The sequence below is a fragment of the mitochondrial genome of Budorcas taxicolor (assembly GCF_023091745.1).
Source record: "Budorcas taxicolor mitochondrion, complete genome".
Lineage (NCBI taxonomy): Eukaryota > Metazoa > Chordata > Mammalia > Artiodactyla > Bovidae > Budorcas > Budorcas taxicolor.
Window position 1 is genome coordinate 1 of NC_013069.1, and position 16667 is coordinate 16667.

The 16667-nt window shown below is 39.2% G+C and overlaps 13 protein-coding genes across 13 annotated transcripts, besides 26 other annotated features; 12 read left to right on the forward strand and 1 right to left on the reverse strand. All coding sequences in view use genetic code 2, as the record gives it.

The window, feature by feature from the left end:
• Positions 1-68, forward strand: a tRNA (tRNA-Phe).
• Positions 69-1023, forward strand: an rRNA (s-rRNA).
• Positions 1024-1090, forward strand: a tRNA (tRNA-Val).
• Positions 1091-2664, forward strand: an rRNA (l-rRNA).
• Positions 2665-2739, forward strand: a tRNA (tRNA-Leu).
• Positions 2740-2741: 2 nt separating this feature from the next.
• Positions 2742-3697, forward strand: ND1 (NADH dehydrogenase subunit 1). The gene has a single exon. A coding segment is annotated over exon 1 (956 nt).
• Positions 3698-3766, forward strand: a tRNA (tRNA-Ile).
• Positions 3764-3835, reverse strand: a tRNA (tRNA-Gln).
• Positions 3836-3837: 2 nt separating this feature from the next.
• Positions 3838-3906, forward strand: a tRNA (tRNA-Met).
• Positions 3907-4948, forward strand: ND2 (NADH dehydrogenase subunit 2). The gene has a single exon. A coding segment is annotated over exon 1 (1042 nt).
• Positions 4949-5015, forward strand: a tRNA (tRNA-Trp).
• Position 5016: 1 nt separating this feature from the next.
• Positions 5017-5085, reverse strand: a tRNA (tRNA-Ala).
• Position 5086: 1 nt separating this feature from the next.
• Positions 5087-5159, reverse strand: a tRNA (tRNA-Asn).
• Positions 5160-5191: an origin of replication.
• Positions 5192-5259, reverse strand: a tRNA (tRNA-Cys).
• Positions 5260-5327, reverse strand: a tRNA (tRNA-Tyr).
• Position 5328: 1 nt separating this feature from the next.
• On the forward strand, positions 5329-6873 carry COX1 (cytochrome c oxidase subunit I). The gene has a single exon. The coding sequence runs from the start codon at positions 5329-5331 to the stop codon at positions 6871-6873; it is 1545 nt and encodes a 514-aa protein (YP_003097153.1).
• Positions 6871-6939, reverse strand: a tRNA (tRNA-Ser).
• Positions 6940-6946: 7 nt separating this feature from the next.
• Positions 6947-7014, forward strand: a tRNA (tRNA-Asp).
• A 1-nt stretch (position 7015) lies between these two features.
• On the forward strand, positions 7016-7699 carry COX2 (cytochrome c oxidase subunit II). The gene has a single exon. It carries the CDS (start codon positions 7016-7018, stop codon positions 7697-7699), a length of 684 nt encoding a protein of 227 aa, YP_003097154.1.
• Positions 7700-7701: 2 nt separating this feature from the next.
• Positions 7702-7769, forward strand: a tRNA (tRNA-Lys).
• A 1-nt stretch (position 7770) lies between these two features.
• ATP8 (ATP synthase F0 subunit 8) lies at positions 7771-7971 on the forward strand. Its single transcript has one exon. The coding sequence runs from the start codon at positions 7771-7773 to the stop codon at positions 7969-7971; it is 201 nt and encodes a 66-aa protein (YP_003097155.1).
• Positions 7932-8612, forward strand: ATP6 (ATP synthase F0 subunit 6). The gene has a single exon. The coding sequence runs from the start codon at positions 7932-7934 to the stop codon at positions 8610-8612; it is 681 nt and encodes a 226-aa protein (YP_003097156.1).
• On the forward strand, positions 8612-9395 carry COX3 (cytochrome c oxidase subunit III). The gene has a single exon. A coding segment is annotated over exon 1 (784 nt).
• Positions 9396-9464, forward strand: a tRNA (tRNA-Gly).
• Positions 9465-9810, forward strand: ND3 (NADH dehydrogenase subunit 3). Its single transcript has one exon. A coding segment is annotated over exon 1 (346 nt).
• A 1-nt stretch (position 9811) lies between these two features.
• Positions 9812-9880, forward strand: a tRNA (tRNA-Arg).
• ND4L (NADH dehydrogenase subunit 4L) lies at positions 9881-10177 on the forward strand. Its single transcript has one exon. The coding sequence runs from the start codon at positions 9881-9883 to the stop codon at positions 10175-10177; it is 297 nt and encodes a 98-aa protein (YP_003097159.1).
• On the forward strand, positions 10171-11548 carry ND4 (NADH dehydrogenase subunit 4). Its single transcript has one exon. A coding segment is annotated over exon 1 (1378 nt).
• Positions 11549-11618, forward strand: a tRNA (tRNA-His).
• Positions 11619-11678, forward strand: a tRNA (tRNA-Ser).
• Position 11679: 1 nt separating this feature from the next.
• Positions 11680-11749, forward strand: a tRNA (tRNA-Leu).
• Positions 11750-13570, forward strand: ND5 (NADH dehydrogenase subunit 5). The gene has a single exon. The coding sequence runs from the start codon at positions 11750-11752 to the stop codon at positions 13568-13570; it is 1821 nt and encodes a 606-aa protein (YP_003097161.1).
• On the reverse strand, positions 13554-14081 carry ND6 (NADH dehydrogenase subunit 6). Its single transcript has one exon. It carries the CDS (start codon positions 14079-14081, stop codon positions 13554-13556), a length of 528 nt encoding a protein of 175 aa, YP_003097162.1.
• Positions 14082-14150, reverse strand: a tRNA (tRNA-Glu).
• Positions 14151-14154: 4 nt separating this feature from the next.
• Positions 14155-15294, forward strand: CYTB (cytochrome b). The gene has a single exon. The coding sequence runs from the start codon at positions 14155-14157 to the stop codon at positions 15292-15294; it is 1140 nt and encodes a 379-aa protein (YP_003097163.1).
• Positions 15295-15297: 3 nt separating this feature from the next.
• Positions 15298-15367, forward strand: a tRNA (tRNA-Thr).
• Positions 15367-15432, reverse strand: a tRNA (tRNA-Pro).
• Positions 15433-16667: a D loop (control region).

Consider the following 16667-nt stretch of genomic DNA (forward strand, 5'->3'; position numbering starts at 1 on the left):
GTTAATGTAGCTTAAACTTAAAGCAAGGCACTGAAAATGCCTAGATGAGTATACCAACTCCATAAACATATAGGTTTGGTCCTGGCCTTCCTGTTAACTTTCAATAGACTTACACATGCAAGCATCCGCACCCCGGTGAGTAGCGCCCTCCGAATCAGCAGGACTAAGAGGAGCAGGTATCAAGCACACACCCTGTAGCTCATAACGCCTTGCTTAACCACACCCCCACGGGAAACAGCAGTGACAAAATTTAAGCCATGAACGAAAGTTCGACTAAGCCATATTAACTAGGGTTGGTAAATCTCGTGCCAGCCACCGCGGTCATACGACTAACCCAAGCTAACAGGAACACGGCGTAAAACGTGTTAAAGTACTACACCAAATAGAGTTAAATCCTAATTAAGCTGTAAAAAGCCATAATTATAACAAAAATAAGTGACGAAAGTAACTCTACGACAGCTGACACACTATAGCTAAGACCCAAACTGGGATTAGATACCCCACTATGCTTAGCCCTAAACATAAATAATTGCAAAAACAAGATTATTCGCCAGAGTACTACCGGCAACGGCCCAAAACTCAAAGGACTTGGCGGTGCTTCACACCCTTCTAGAGGAGCCTGTTCTATAATCGATAAACCCCGATAAACCTCACCAATCCTTGCTAATACAGTCTGTATACCGCCATCTTCAGCAAACCCTGAAAAGGAACAAAAGTAAGCTCAATCATAACACATAAAAACGTTAGGTCAAGGTGTAACCTATGGAATGGGAAGAAATGGGCTACATTTTCTACCCAAGAAAACTTAATACGAAAGCCATTATGAAACTAACAGCCAAAGGAGGATTTAGTAGTAAACTAAGAATAGAGTGCTTAGTTGAACCAGGCCATGAAGCACGCACACACCGCCCGTCACCCTCCTCAAGTAAATATATGCACCCAAACCTATTTACATGCACCAATTACACGAGAGGAGGTAAGTCGTAACAAGGTAAGCATACTGGAAAGTGTGCTTGGACAAACCAAGACATAGCTTAATTAAAGCATCTAGTTTACACCTAGAAGATTTCGTGTACTGTGAATGTTTTGAACTATGCCTAGCCCAAACCCCCCACTCTTCAATCCAACAACCAAAACAAACTAAAACAAAACATTTACCCCTATTAAAGTATAGGAGATAGAAATTCTAAACATGGCGCTATAGAGAAAGTACCGTAAGGGAACGATGAAAGAAAATAATCAAAGTACAAAAAAGCAAAGATTAACCCTTGTACCTTTTGCATAATGAATTAACGAGCAAAAAACTTAACAAAACGAATTTCAGCTAAGTAACCCGAAACCAGACGAGCTACTTATAGACAGTTTATTAGAACCAACTCATCTATGTGGCAAAATAGTGAGAAGATCTGTAAGTAGAGGTGACATGCCTAACGAGCCTGGTGATAGCTGGTTGTCCAGAAAATGAATCTTAGTTCAGCTTTAAAGATACCAAAAAATATAAACAAATCTCACTGTATCTTTAAAAGTTAGTCTAAAAAGGTACAGCCTTTTAGAAATGGATACAACCTTCACTAGAGAGTAAGATCTTACAACACCATAGTAGGCCTAAAAGCAGCCATCTATTAAGAAAGCGTTAAAGCTCAACAATAAAAACAATACTAATCCCAACAACAATATAACCAACTCCTAGACCTAGTACTGGACTATTCTATTACTAAATAGAAGCAATAATGTTAATATGAGTAACAAGAAATATTTTCTCCTTGCACAAGTTTAAGTCAGTATCTGATAATACTCTGACTGTTAACAGTAAATAAAAATAACCCAACAATAAATAATTTATTAATTATACTGTTAATCCAACACAGGAGTGCACCCAGGAAAGATTAAAAGAAGTAAAAGGAACTCGGCAAACACAAATCCCGCCTGTTTACCAAAAACATCACCTCCAGCATCCCCAGTATTGGAGGCACTGCCTGCCCAGTGACTAGACGTTAAACGGCCGCGGTATCCTGACCGTGCAAAGGTAGCATAATCATTTGTTCTCTAAATAAGGACTTGTATGAACGGCCACACGAGGGTTTTACTGTCTCTTACTTCCAATCAGTGAAATTGACCTTCCCGTGAAGAGGCGGGAATAAACCAACAAGACGAGAAGACCCTATGGAGCTTTAACTAACTAGTCCAAAGAAAATAAATTTAACCATTAAGGGATAACAACACTCTTTATGGACTAGCAGTTTTGGTTGGGGTGACCTCGGAGAACAAAAAATCCTCCGAACGATTTTAAAGACTAGACCCACAAGTCAAATCAAACTATCGTTTATTGATCCAAAGACTTGATCAACGGAACAAGTTACCCTAGGGATAACAGCGCAATCCTATTCAAGAGTCCATATCGACAATAGGGTTTACGACCTCGATGTTGGATCAGGACACCCCGATGGTGCAACCGCTATCAAAGGTTCGTTTGTTCAACGATTAAAGTCCTACGTGATCTGAGTTCAGACCGGAGTAATCCAGGTCGGTTTCTATCTGTTATGTATTTCTCCCAGTACGAAAGGACAAGAGAAATAAGGCCAACTTCAACAAAGCGCCTTAAATCAATTAATGACTTTATCTCAATTGACCTCACAAACAATACCTGCCCTAGAAAAGGGCCCAGTTAAGGTGGCAGAGCCCGGTAATTGCGTAAAACTTAAACCTTTATACTCAGAGATTCAAATCCTCTCCTTAACAAAATGTTTATACTCAACATCTTAACACTTATTATCCCCATTCTTCTAGCCGTAGCTTTTCTTACACTAGTTGAACGAAAAATCCTAGGCTACATACAACTCCGAAAAGGCCCAAATATTGTAGGACCATATGGCTTACTCCAACCCATCGCCGATGCAATCAAACTTTTCATTAAAGAACCCCTACGACCTGCCACATCCTCAATCTCAATATTTATTCTAGCCCCCATCCTAGCCCTAACCCTAGCCTTAACTATATGAATCCCCCTACCCATACCCTATCCCCTCATCAATATAAACTTAGGAATCCTTTTCATACTAGCTATATCAAGCTTAGCCGTATACTCAATCCTCTGATCAGGCTGAGCCTCCAACTCAAAATACGCTCTTATCGGAGCTCTACGAGCAGTAGCACAAACAATTTCATATGAAGTTACACTAGCAATTATCTTACTATCAATCTTACTAATAAATGGATCCTTCACTCTCTCTACATTAATTATTACACAAGAACAAGTATGACTAATCTTCCCAGCATGACCCTTAGCAATAATATGATTCATTTCAACACTAGCAGAAACAAACCGAGCACCATTCGATCTTACTGAAGGAGAATCTGAACTAGTATCGGGCTTTAATGTAGAATACGCCGCAGGACCATTCGCCCTATTCTTTATAGCAGAATATGCAAACATTATTATAATAAATATCTTCACAACAACCCTCTTCCTAGGAGCATCCCATAGCCCATACATACCAGAACTCTACGCAATTAACTTTATTATCAAATCACTACTACTCACAATGACCTTCCTATGAATCCGAGCATCCTACCCCCGATTCCGCTATGATCAACTAATACACTTATCATGAAAAAATTTTCTACCCCTAACGCTAGCCCTATGCATATGACATGTATCTCTACCTATTCTCCTATCAAGTATCCCCCCACAAACATAAGAAATATGTCTGACAAAAGAGTTACTTTGATAGAGTAAATTATAGAGGTTTAAATCCTCTTATTTCTAGAACTATAGGAATTGAACCTACTCCTAAGAACTCAAAACTCTTCGTGCTCCCAATTACACCAAATTCTAATAGTAAGGTCAGCTAATTAAGCTATCGGGCCCATACCCCGAAAATGTTGGTTTGTATCCTTCCCGTACTAATAAACCCAATCACTCTCATTATTATCTTAATAACTATTATACTTGGAACCATTATCGTTATAATTAGCTCCCACTGACTACTCATCTGAATCGGATTTGAAATAAATATACTCGCCATCATTCCCATTATAATAAAAAAACACAACCCACGAGCCACAGAAGCATCAACTAAATATTTCCTAACTCAATCAACAGCCTCAATACTACTAATAATAGCCATTATCATCAACTTAATATTCTCAGGCCAATGAACCGTAATAAAACTATTTAACCCAACAGCCTCCATACTCATAACAATAGCCCTCGCCATAAAACTAGGAATAGCCCCATTCCACTTCTGAATCCCAGAAGTAACACAAGGCATCCCTCTATCTTCAGGCCTAATCTTACTTACATGACAAAAACTAGCACCCATATCGGTACTTTACCAAGTATCCCAATCCATCAACCTAAATATAATCTTAACCCTATCAATTCTATCCATTATAATCGGAGGCTGAGGAGGATTAAACCAAAACCAACTACGAAAAATTATAGCTTACTCATCAATTGCCCACATAGGCTGAATAACAGCAATTTTACCATACAATCCCACCATAACATTACTAAACCTAATCATTTACATCATCATAACTTCCACCATATTTACACTATTTATAGCCAACTCAACCACAACCACTCTATCATTATCACACACATGAAACAAAACACCCATCATAACTATTCTAATCCTCATTACCCTCCTATCAATAGGAGGACTCCCCCCACTATCAGGATTTATGCCAAAATGAATAATTATTCAAGAAATGACAAAAAACAATAGCATTATCCTACCTACCTTCATAGCAATTACAGCACTACTAAACCTATATTTCTACATACGACTGGCATATTCCACCACACTTACTATGTTTCCTTCCACAAACAACATAAAAATAAAATGACAATTCTCAACCATAAAACGAATAACCCTCCTACCAACAATAACCGTATTGTCCACTATATTACTACCACTTACACCAATTCTCTCAATCCTAGAATAGGAATTTAGGTTAAATAGACCAAGAGCCTTCAAAGCCCTAAGCAAGTATAATTCACTTAATTCCTGATAAGGACTGCAAGATCATATCTTACATCAATTGAATGCAAATCAACTACTTTAATTAAGCTAAATCCTCACTAGATTGGTGGGTTCCACCCCCACGAAACTTTAGTTAACAGCTAAATACCCTAAACAACTGGCTTCAATCTACTTCTCCCGCCGCAAGAAAAAAAAGGCGGGAGAAGCCCCGGCAGAGTTTGAAGCTGCTCCTTTGAATTTGCAATTCAATATGTTAATTCACTACAGGACCTGGTAAAAAGAGGAATCAAACCTCTATTCTTAGATTTACAGTCTATTGCTTTACTCAGCCATTTTACCCATGTTCATAAACCGCTGATTATTTTCAACTAATCATAAAGATATCGGTACCCTTTATCTTCTATTTGGTGCCTGAGCCGGCATAGTAGGAACCGCCCTGAGCTTACTAATTCGTGCTGAGCTAGGCCAACCCGGAACTCTACTTGGAGATGACCAGATCTACAACGTAATTGTAACTGCACACGCATTCGTAATAATCTTCTTTATAGTAATGCCTATTATAATTGGAGGGTTTGGCAACTGGCTAGTTCCTCTAATGATTGGAGCCCCTGATATAGCATTCCCTCGGATGAATAATATAAGTTTTTGACTCCTCCCCCCTTCTTTCCTATTACTCCTAGCATCCTCTATAGTCGAAGCCGGAGCAGGGACGGGTTGAACCGTATATCCCCCTCTAGCAGGTAATCTAGCCCACGCAGGAGCCTCAGTAGACCTGACCATTTTCTCCCTACACCTAGCAGGTGTTTCCTCAATTTTAGGAGCCATTAATTTTATTACAACTATTATTAACATAAAACCTCCCGCAATATCACAATACCAAACCCCCCTGTTCGTGTGATCTGTACTGATCACTGCCGTACTACTCCTCCTCTCACTTCCTGTATTAGCAGCTGGCATCACAATATTACTAACAGACCGAAACCTGAATACAACTTTCTTTGACCCAGCAGGAGGAGGAGACCCTATCTTATATCAACACTTATTCTGATTTTTTGGACACCCCGAAGTATATATTCTAATTTTACCTGGCTTTGGAATAATCTCCCACATCGTAACCTACTATTCAGGAAAAAAAGAGCCATTTGGGTATATAGGAATAGTATGAGCCATAATATCAATTGGATTTCTAGGATTTATTGTATGAGCCCATCATATATTCACAGTCGGAATAGACGTCGATACACGAGCTTACTTTACATCCGCTACTATAATTATTGCTATCCCAACCGGAGTAAAAGTCTTTAGTTGGCTAGCAACACTTCACGGAGGAAATATTAAATGATCCCCCGCTATAATATGAGCCCTAGGCTTCATTTTCCTTTTTACAGTTGGAGGACTAACTGGAATTGTTTTAGCCAACTCCTCCCTTGACATCGTTCTCCACGACACATACTATGTGGTAGCACATTTCCACTACGTACTATCAATAGGAGCTGTATTCGCTATCATAGGAGGATTTGTACATTGATTTCCCTTATTCTCAGGCTACACCCTTAATGACACATGAGCCAAAATCCATTTCGCAATTATATTTGTAGGTGTTAACACGACCTTCTTCCCACAACATTTCTTAGGGCTATCTGGTATACCACGACGATACTCCGATTACCCAGACGCATATACAATATGAAACACTATTTCATCTATAGGCTCATTCATCTCACTAACGGCAGTAATATTAATGACTTTTATCATCTGAGAAGCATTTGCATCCAAACGGGAAGTCTTAACCGTGGACCTAACCACAACAAATCTAGAATGACTAAACGGATGCCCTCCACCATATCACACATTTGAAGAACCTACATACATTAACCTAAAATAAGAGAGGAAGGAATTGAACCCCCTATTATCGGTTTCAAGCCAACACCATAACCACTATGTCTCTCTCAATAAACGAGATGTTAGTAAAACATTACATAACCTTGTCAAGATTAAATTACAGGTGAAAGTCCCGTACATCTCATATGGCATATCCCGTACAGCTAGGCTTTCAAGACGCAACATCACCCATCATAGAAGAACTGCTACACTTTCACGATCACACTCTGATAATTGTTTTCCTAATTAGCTCACTAGTACTCTATATTATTTTACTGATACTAACAACAAAACTAACCCACACCAGCACCATAGACGCACAAGAAGTAGAAACAATCTGAACCATTCTACCAGCTATTATTCTGATTATAATTGCTCTCCCATCCCTACGAATTCTATACATAATAGACGAAATCAACAACCCATCTCTCACAGTAAAGACCATAGGACATCAATGGTACTGAAGTTATGAGTACACAGACTATGAAGACTTAAGCTTCGACTCCTATATAATTCCAACATCAGAATTGAAACCTGGAGAACTACGATTACTAGAAGTAGATAACCGAGCTGTATTACCTATAGAAATAACAATTCGAATACTAATCTCCTCCGAAGACGTTTTACACTCATGAGCAGTTCCCTCTCTAGGACTAAAAACAGACGCAATTCCAGGCCGTTTAAATCAAACAACCCTCATATCAACTCGTCCAGGCCTATTTTACGGCCAATGCTCAGAAATCTGCGGATCAAACCATAGCTTCATACCAATCGTTCTCGAACTAGTCCCATTAGAATATTTTGAAAAGTGATCCGCATCAATGTTATAAGTCATCAAGAAGCTATGCCAGCATTAACCTTTTAAGTTAAAGACCGAGAGCACAACACTCTCCTTGATGACATGCCACAACTAGACACATCAACGTGACTCACAATAATTCTATCAATATTTTTAGTCCTCTTTATTGTTCTCCAATTAAAAATCTCAAAACACGATTTCTACTATAACCCAAAATTAATAACAACAAAAACGCCAAAACAAGACGCCCCTTGAGAAACAAAATGAACGAAAATCTATTTACCTCTTTCATTACCCCTGTAATTCTAGGCCTCCCCCTTGTTACTCTCGTCATTTTATTCCCTAGCTTACTATTTCCTACATCAAACCGACTAATTAATAACCGCCTTATCTCCCTCCAACAATGAGCACTTCAACTCATGTCAAAACAAATAATAAGCACTCACAACACCAAAGGACAAACATGAACATTGATATTAATGTCCCTAATTCTATTTATTGGATCTACAAATTTATTAGGCTTATTACCCCATTCATTTACACCAACCACACAATTATCAATAAATTTAGGCATGGCTATTCCCCTATGAGCAGGGGCCGTAGTTACAGGCTTCCGCAACAAAACCAAAGCATCACTCGCCCACTTCCTACCACAAGGAACACCTACCCCACTAATCCCAATACTGGTAATTATCGAAACCATCAGCCTCTTCATCCAACCAGTAGCCCTTGCCGTACGATTAACAGCCAACATCACAGCAGGGCACTTATTAATTCACTTGATTGGAGGAGCTACCCTTGCATTATTAAATATCAATACCACAACAGCACTTATTACATTTACTATTTTAGCTCTACTAACAATCCTAGAATTCGCAGTAGCTATAATTCAAGCCTACGTATTCACCCTCCTAGTTAGCTTATATGTGCACGACAACACATAATGACACACCAAACCCACGCCTATCACATAGTAAACCCAAGTCCCTGACCCCTCACAGGAGCACTATCTGCCCTCCTAATAACATCCGGCCTCATCATGTGATTTCACTTCAATTCAACAGCTCTACTGACCCTAGGCCTAACAACAAACATACTTACAATATACCAATGATGACGAGATGTAATCCGAGAAAGTACCTTTCAAGGTCACCATACTCCTGCTGTCCAAAAAAGCCTTCGCTACGGAATAATCCTCTTCATCGTCTCCGAAGTCCTATTCTTCACCGGCTTCTTCTGAGCCTTCTATCACTCAAGCCTTGCTCCTACACCCGAATTAGGCAGCTGCTGACCCCCAACAGGCATTCACCCACTTAACCCCTTAGAAGTCCCACTACTCAACACCTCTGTCCTTCTAGCCTCAGGAGTCTCCATTACCTGAGCCCACCACAGCCTCATAGAAGGGAACCGTAACCACATGCTACAAGCCTTATTCATCACCATTACGTTAGGCGTATACTTTACACTTCTACAAGCATCAGAATACTATGAAGCACCCTTTACAATCTCAGACGGAATTTACGGCTCAACTTTCTTCGTAGCTACAGGATTCCACGGCCTCCATGTCATTATTGGATCTACTTTCTTAATTGTCTGCTTCCTCCGCCAACTAAAATTTCACTTTACCTCCAATCACCATTTCGGCTTCGAAGCCGCTGCCTGATATTGACACTTCGTAGACGTAGTATGACTTTTCCTCTATGTTTCCATCTACTGATGAGGCTCATGTTCTTTTAGTATTAATTAGTACAACTGACTTCCAATCAGTTAGCTTCGGCCTAACCCGAAAAAGAACAATAAACCTTATAATTACCCTCCTAACTAACTTTACACTAGCTACATTGCTCGTGACCATCGCATTCTGACTCCCCCAACTAAACGTATACTCAGAAAAAACGAGCCCATACGAATGTGGATTTGACCCCATAGGATCTGCTCGCCTTCCTTTCTCCATAAAATTCTTTCTAGTAGCTATCACATTCCTCCTCTTCGATCTAGAAATTGCACTACTTCTACCACTACCATGGGCCTCACAAACAACTAACCTTAACACAATGCTTACTATATCCCTTCTCCTAATTTTCCTACTAGCCACAAGCCTAGCCTATGAATGAACCCAAAAAGGATTAGAATGAACCGAATATGGTACTTAGTTTAAACCAAAATAAATGATTTCGACTCATTAGATTATGATCAAACTCATAAGTACCAAATGTCCCTCGTATACATAAATATTATAATAGCATTCATGGTATCTCTCACGGGATTACTAATGTATCGATCTCACCTAATATCCTCCCTCCTATGCCTGGAAGGAATAATATTGTCCTTATTCGTTATAGCTACCCTAATAATCCTAAACTCACACTTCACTTTAGCCAGTATAATACCCATTATTCTACTAGTTTTCGCAGCCTGCGAAGCAGCACTAGGCCTATCCTTGCTAGTAATGGTGTCAAACACATACGGCACCGACTACGTACAAAACCTTAATCTGCTACAATGCTAAAATACATTATTTCCACAATAATACTTATACCCCTAACCTGGCTATCAAAAAATAACATAATCTGAATTAACTCCACACTCCACAGCTTACTAATTAGCCTCACAAGCCTACTCCTTATAAATCAATTTGGCGATAACAGCCTCAACTTCTCATTAACTTTCTTCTCCGACTCCTTATCTACACCACTACTTATTCTAACCATATGACTCCTCCCCTTAATACTTATAGCTAGCCAGCATCACCTATCAAAAGAAAACCCAGCCCGAAAAAAATTCTTCATCTCAATACTAATCCTATTACAACTATTTCTAATTATGACATTCTCTGCTACAGAACTAATCCTCTTTTATATTATATTTGAAGCAACACTAGTTCCCACACTCATTATTATTACCCGATGAGGGAACCAAACAGAACGCCTAAATGCCGGTCTCTACTTCTTGTTTTATACACTAGCAGGATCCCTACCCTTACTAGTTGCACTAATCTACATTCAAAACACAATAGGATCCCTAAACTTCCTAATTCTACAATACTGAGTACAGCCAATACCCAGCTCCTGATCCAACACCTTCATGTGATTAGCATGCATAATAGCCTTTATAGTAAAAATACCACTATACGGACTTCATCTCTGACTACCCAAAGCCCACGTAGAAGCCCCAATTGCAGGCTCCATAGTTCTTGCAGCAATCCTACTAAAACTAGGAGGATACGGCATGTTACGAATTACGCTTCTCCTAAATCCAATCACCGACTTTATAGCATATCCATTCATCATGCTATCACTATGAGGCATAATCATAACCAGCTCAATTTGCCTTCGTCAAACGGACCTGAAATCACTCATCGCGTACTCCTCTATTAGCCACATGGCACTTGTCATCGTTGCAATCCTAATCCAAACACCCTGAAGCTACATAGGAGCCACCGCCCTGATAATTGCCCACGGCCTTACATCCTCTATACTTTTCTGCCTAGCAAATTCTAACTACGAACGAATTCACAGCCGTACAATAATCTTAGCCCGCGGCCTACAAACACTTCTTCCACTAATAGCCACCTGATGACTCCTAGCAAGTCTAACCAACCTGGCTCTACCCCCAACAATCAACCTAATCGGAGAACTATTTGTAGTAATATCGACTTTTTCATGATCTAATATCACAATTATTCTAATAGGACTTAACATAGTAATCACTGCTCTCTACACCCTCTATATACTAATCACAACACAACGGGGCAAATACACTCATCACATCAATAACATTTCACCTTCCTTCACACGAGAAAATGCACTCATATCACTACATATACTACCACTACTGCTTCTATCCCTAAACCCAAAAATTATCCTAGGACCCCTATACTGTAAATATAGTTTAAAAAAAACATTAGATTGTGAATCTAACAATAGAAGCCTATCACCTTCTTATTTACCGAAAAAGTATGCAAGAACTGCTAATTCTATGCTCCCATGCCTGACAACATGGCTTTTTCAAACTTTTAAAGGATAGCAGTTATCCATTGGTCTTAGGAACCAAAAAATTGGTGCAACTCCAAATAAAAGTAATAAACCTGTTCCCATCCCTCACACTAACTACCCTAATCCTACTAACCGTACCCATCATGACAACTAGTCTTAGCACCCACAAATCCACCAACTACCCACTTTACGTAAAAACAACCATTTCATACGCCTTTATCACTAGTATAATTCCCACTATAATATTTATTCATACAGGACAAGAAATAATTATTTCAAACTGACACTGACTGACCATCCAAACCCTCAAATTATCTCTCAGCTTCAAAATAGATTACTTCTCGACAATATTTATCCCAGTATCACTATTCGTCACATGATCCATCATAGAATTCTCAATATGATACATACATTCCGACCCCAACATCAACCAATTTTTTAAGTACTTACTCTTATTTCTTATCACAATACTCATCCTCGTCACTGCAAATAACATCTTTCAACTATTCATTGGCTGAGAAGGAGTCGGAATTATATCATTTCTACTAATTGGATGGTGATACGGACGGGCAGACGCAAACACAGCAGCTCTACAAGCAATCCTATATAACCGCATTGGCGACATCGGATTTATCCTAGCAATAGCATGATTCCTAATTAACCTCAACACTTGAGACCTTCAACAAATCTTCTTACTAAAACCAGAGAACTCAAATCTACCTCTAATAGGACTAATTCTAGCCGCAACCGGAAAATCCGCACAATTTAGCCTGCACCCATGATTACCCTCCGCAATAGAGGGCCCGACACCTGTCTCAGCATTACTCCACTCAAGTACAATAGTAGTAGCAGGTATTTTCTTACTAATCCGCTTCTATCCATTAACAGAAAACAATAAACTCATCCAATCTACTATACTATGCCTAGGAGCCATTACCACACTATTTACAGCAATATGTGCCCTCACCCAAAATGACATTAAAAAAATCATCGCCTTCTCTACATCCAGCCAACTCGGCCTTATGATAGTAACAATTGGAATTAACCAGCCTCACCTAGCACTTCTTCACATCTGCACCCACGCTTTCTTCAAAGCCATATTATTTCTATGCTCCGGCTCCATCATCCACAATCTAAATAACGAACAAGATATTCGAAAAATAGGAGGCCTATTTAAAACCATACCATTCACCGCAACAGCCCTTATTATTGGCAACCTTGCACTAACAGGAATACCTTTCCTCACCGGATTCTACTCCAAAGATCTAATTATTGAATCCGCCAACACGTCATATACCAACGCCTGAGCCCTCTTAATAACACTAATCGCCACCTCCTTCACAGCTATCTACAGTACCCGTATTATCTTCTTCACACTCCTAGGACAACCCCGATTCCCAACCCTTATTTCTATTAATGAAAACAACCCATTCCTAATTAACCCAATTAAACGCTTACTAATCGGAAGTCTTTTCGCAGGATTCATCATTTCTAACAACATCCCCCCAACAACCATTCCCCAAACAACTATACCCTACTACCTAAAAATCACCGCCCTAACAATTACAATCCTAGGCTTTATTCTAGCACTAGAAATTAACAACATAACCCACTACTTAAAGTTCAATTACCCATCAAACATATTCAAATTTTCTAACCTACTAGGATATTATCCCACAGTCATACACCGCTTAACCCCATATATAAATCTAACAATAAGCCAAAAATCAGCATCCTCCCTTCTAGACCTAACCTGACTAGAAATCATTATACCAAAAACCATCTCACTAACCCAAATAAAAACATCTATCATAATCACAAACCAAAAAGGCTTAATTAAATTATATTTCCTTTCCTTCCTAATTACGATTCTCATTAGCACAATTCTACTTAATTTCCACGAGTAATCTCTATAATCACCACTACACCAATTAATAAAGATCAACCGGTAACAATAACTAATCAAGTACCATAGCTGTACAAAGCAGCAATCCCCATGGCCTCCTCACTAAAAAACCCAGAATCCCCTGTATCATAAATTACCCAATCCCCCATACCATTAAACTTAAACACAATCTCCACCTCCTTATCCTTCAACACATAGTAAATTATAAAAAACTCCATCAACAAACCAGTAATAAACGTTCCTAAAACAACCTTATTAGAAACCCAAACCTCAGGATACTGCTCAGTAGCCATAGCTGTCGTATAACCAAAAACCACCATTATACCCCCTAAATAAATTAAAAAAACCATTAAACCTAAAAAAGAACCACCATAATTTAACACAATACCACACCCAACCCCACCACTCACAATCAATCCCAACCCCCCATAAATAGGCGAAGGTTTTGAAGAAAACCCTACAAAGCCCATCACAAAAATTACACTTAAAATAAATACAATGTACATAATCATTATTCCTGCATGGAATCTAACCATGACTAATGATATGAAAAATCATCGTTGTTATTCAACTACAAGAACACTAATGATCAACATCCGAAAAACTCACCCACTAATAAAAATCGTAAACAACGCACTCATTGACCTCCCAACTCCATCAAACATCTCATCATGATGAAACTTTGGATCCCTCCTAGGCACTTGCTTAGCTCTACAAATCTTAACAGGCCTATTCCTAGCAATACACTACACATCCGATACAACAATAGCATTCTCCTCTGTAACCCACATTTGTCGAGACGTAAACTATGGCTGAATCATCCGATATATGCACGCAAACGGAGCATCAATATTTTTTATCTGCCTATTTATGCATGTAGGACGAGGCTTATATTACGGATCATATACCTTCTTAGAAACATGAAACATCGGAGTAATTCTCCTATTTACAACAATAGCCACAGCATTCATAGGCTATGTCCTACCATGAGGACAGATATCATTCTGAGGAGCAACAGTCATCACCAACCTCCTCTCAGCAATCCCATATATTGGCACCAACTTAGTTGAATGAATCTGAGGGGGATTTTCAGTAGACAAAGCCACCCTCACCCGATTCTTCGCTTTCCACTTCATCCTCCCATTTATCATTGTAGCTCTCACCATAATCCACTTAATTTTCCTCCACGAAACAGGATCCAACAACCCCACAGGAATTCCATCAGACACAGACAAAATTCCATTTCACCCTTATTACACCATCAAGGACATCCTAGGCATCATACTATTAATCCTCATCCTCATATCACTAGTATTATTCACTCCCGACCTACTCGGAGACCCGGATAATTATACTCCAGCAAATCCACTCAATACACCCTCCCACATTAAGCCAGAATGGTATTTCCTATTTGCATACGCAATCCTACGATCAATCCCCAATAAACTAGGAGGAGTCCTAGCCTTAGTCCTTTCCATCTTGATCTTAACACTCGTACCCTTCCTCCACACATCCAAACAACGAAGCATAATGTTCCGACCAATCAGCCAATGCATATTCTGACTTTTAATAGCAGACCTATTAACACTTACATGAATCGGAGGACAACCGGTTGAACACCCCTACATCATCATCGGACAATTAGCATCCATCATATATTTCCTCATCATCCTGGCAATAATACCACTAGCCAGCACCATCGAAAACAATCTCCTGAAATGAAGACAAGTCTTTGTAGTAAAATTAATACGCTGGTCTTGTAAACCAGAAAAGGAGAACAATTAACCTCCCTAAGACTCAAGGAAGAAGCGATAGCCTCACCATCAACACCCAAAGCTGAAGTTCTACTTAAACTATTCCCTGAACCACTATTAATTGCGTCTATTAGTATATTCCCAAAAACACTAAGAACCTCCCCAGTATTAAATCCGCTAAAATTTTTAAACATACGACACAAATCTTCCACTCTACAAGCTTGCACGTGTAACAACATACTTAATAACTCACCTCAACAGACACATGTGCGGGTACTACACACAGACACACCATGTCATTTGCCCAAACATACCCACTAGCACTCATACAATGCAAACATGATATGTATTTAGTACACCACATGATCTATCCTATATGTATGAATATATACCACTGAAATAATATAATAAAAACATACATAAATGCAGTATACTACATGACCTATTTCGTGTGCGGTATGTACATCATAATCAATGTAACAAAGACATATTATGTATATATATATTACATTACATGATTTACCCCATGCATATAAGCATGTACATCATAATTAATGTAACAAAGATATATTATGTATATATATTACATTACATGATTTACCCCATGCATATAAGCATGTACATTGTAATTAATGTAATAAAGACATAATATGTATACAGTACATTAAATGATTTTCCCCTTGCATATAAGCAAGTACAATAAAAATTATTTACAGTACATAGGACATTCCCTGCTTGAATCGTACATAGCGCATAAAGTCAAATCCGTTCTCGCCACCATGCGTATCCCGCCCATTAGATCACGAGCTTGTCGACCATGCCGCGTGAAACCAGCAACCCGCTTGGCAGGGATTTCTCTTCTCGCTCCGGGCCCATTAGTCGTGGGGGTAGCTATTTAATGAACTTTATCAGACATCTGGTTCTTTCTTCAGGACCATCTCATCTAAAACCGCCCATTCTTTCCCCTTAAATAAGACATCTCGATGGACTAATTACTAATCAGCCCATGCTCACACATAACTGTGCTGTCATGCATTTGGTATTTTTTAATTTTCGGGGATGCTTGGACTCAGCTATGGCCGTCAAAGGCCCCGACCCGGAGCATAAATTGTAGCTGGACTTAACTGCATCTTGAGCATCCCCATAATGGTAGGCATGGGCACTTCAGTCAATGGTTACAGGACATACCTACTATATTTCCCCCCCCCCTCTTAAATATTAACCACCATTTTTAACATACTTCCCCCTAAGTATCAATATAAATTTATCTCACCCCCAATACTCAAATTCACACTCCAAACAAGATAGATATATAGGTGCCTGGGTCTGTTTACATACTACATG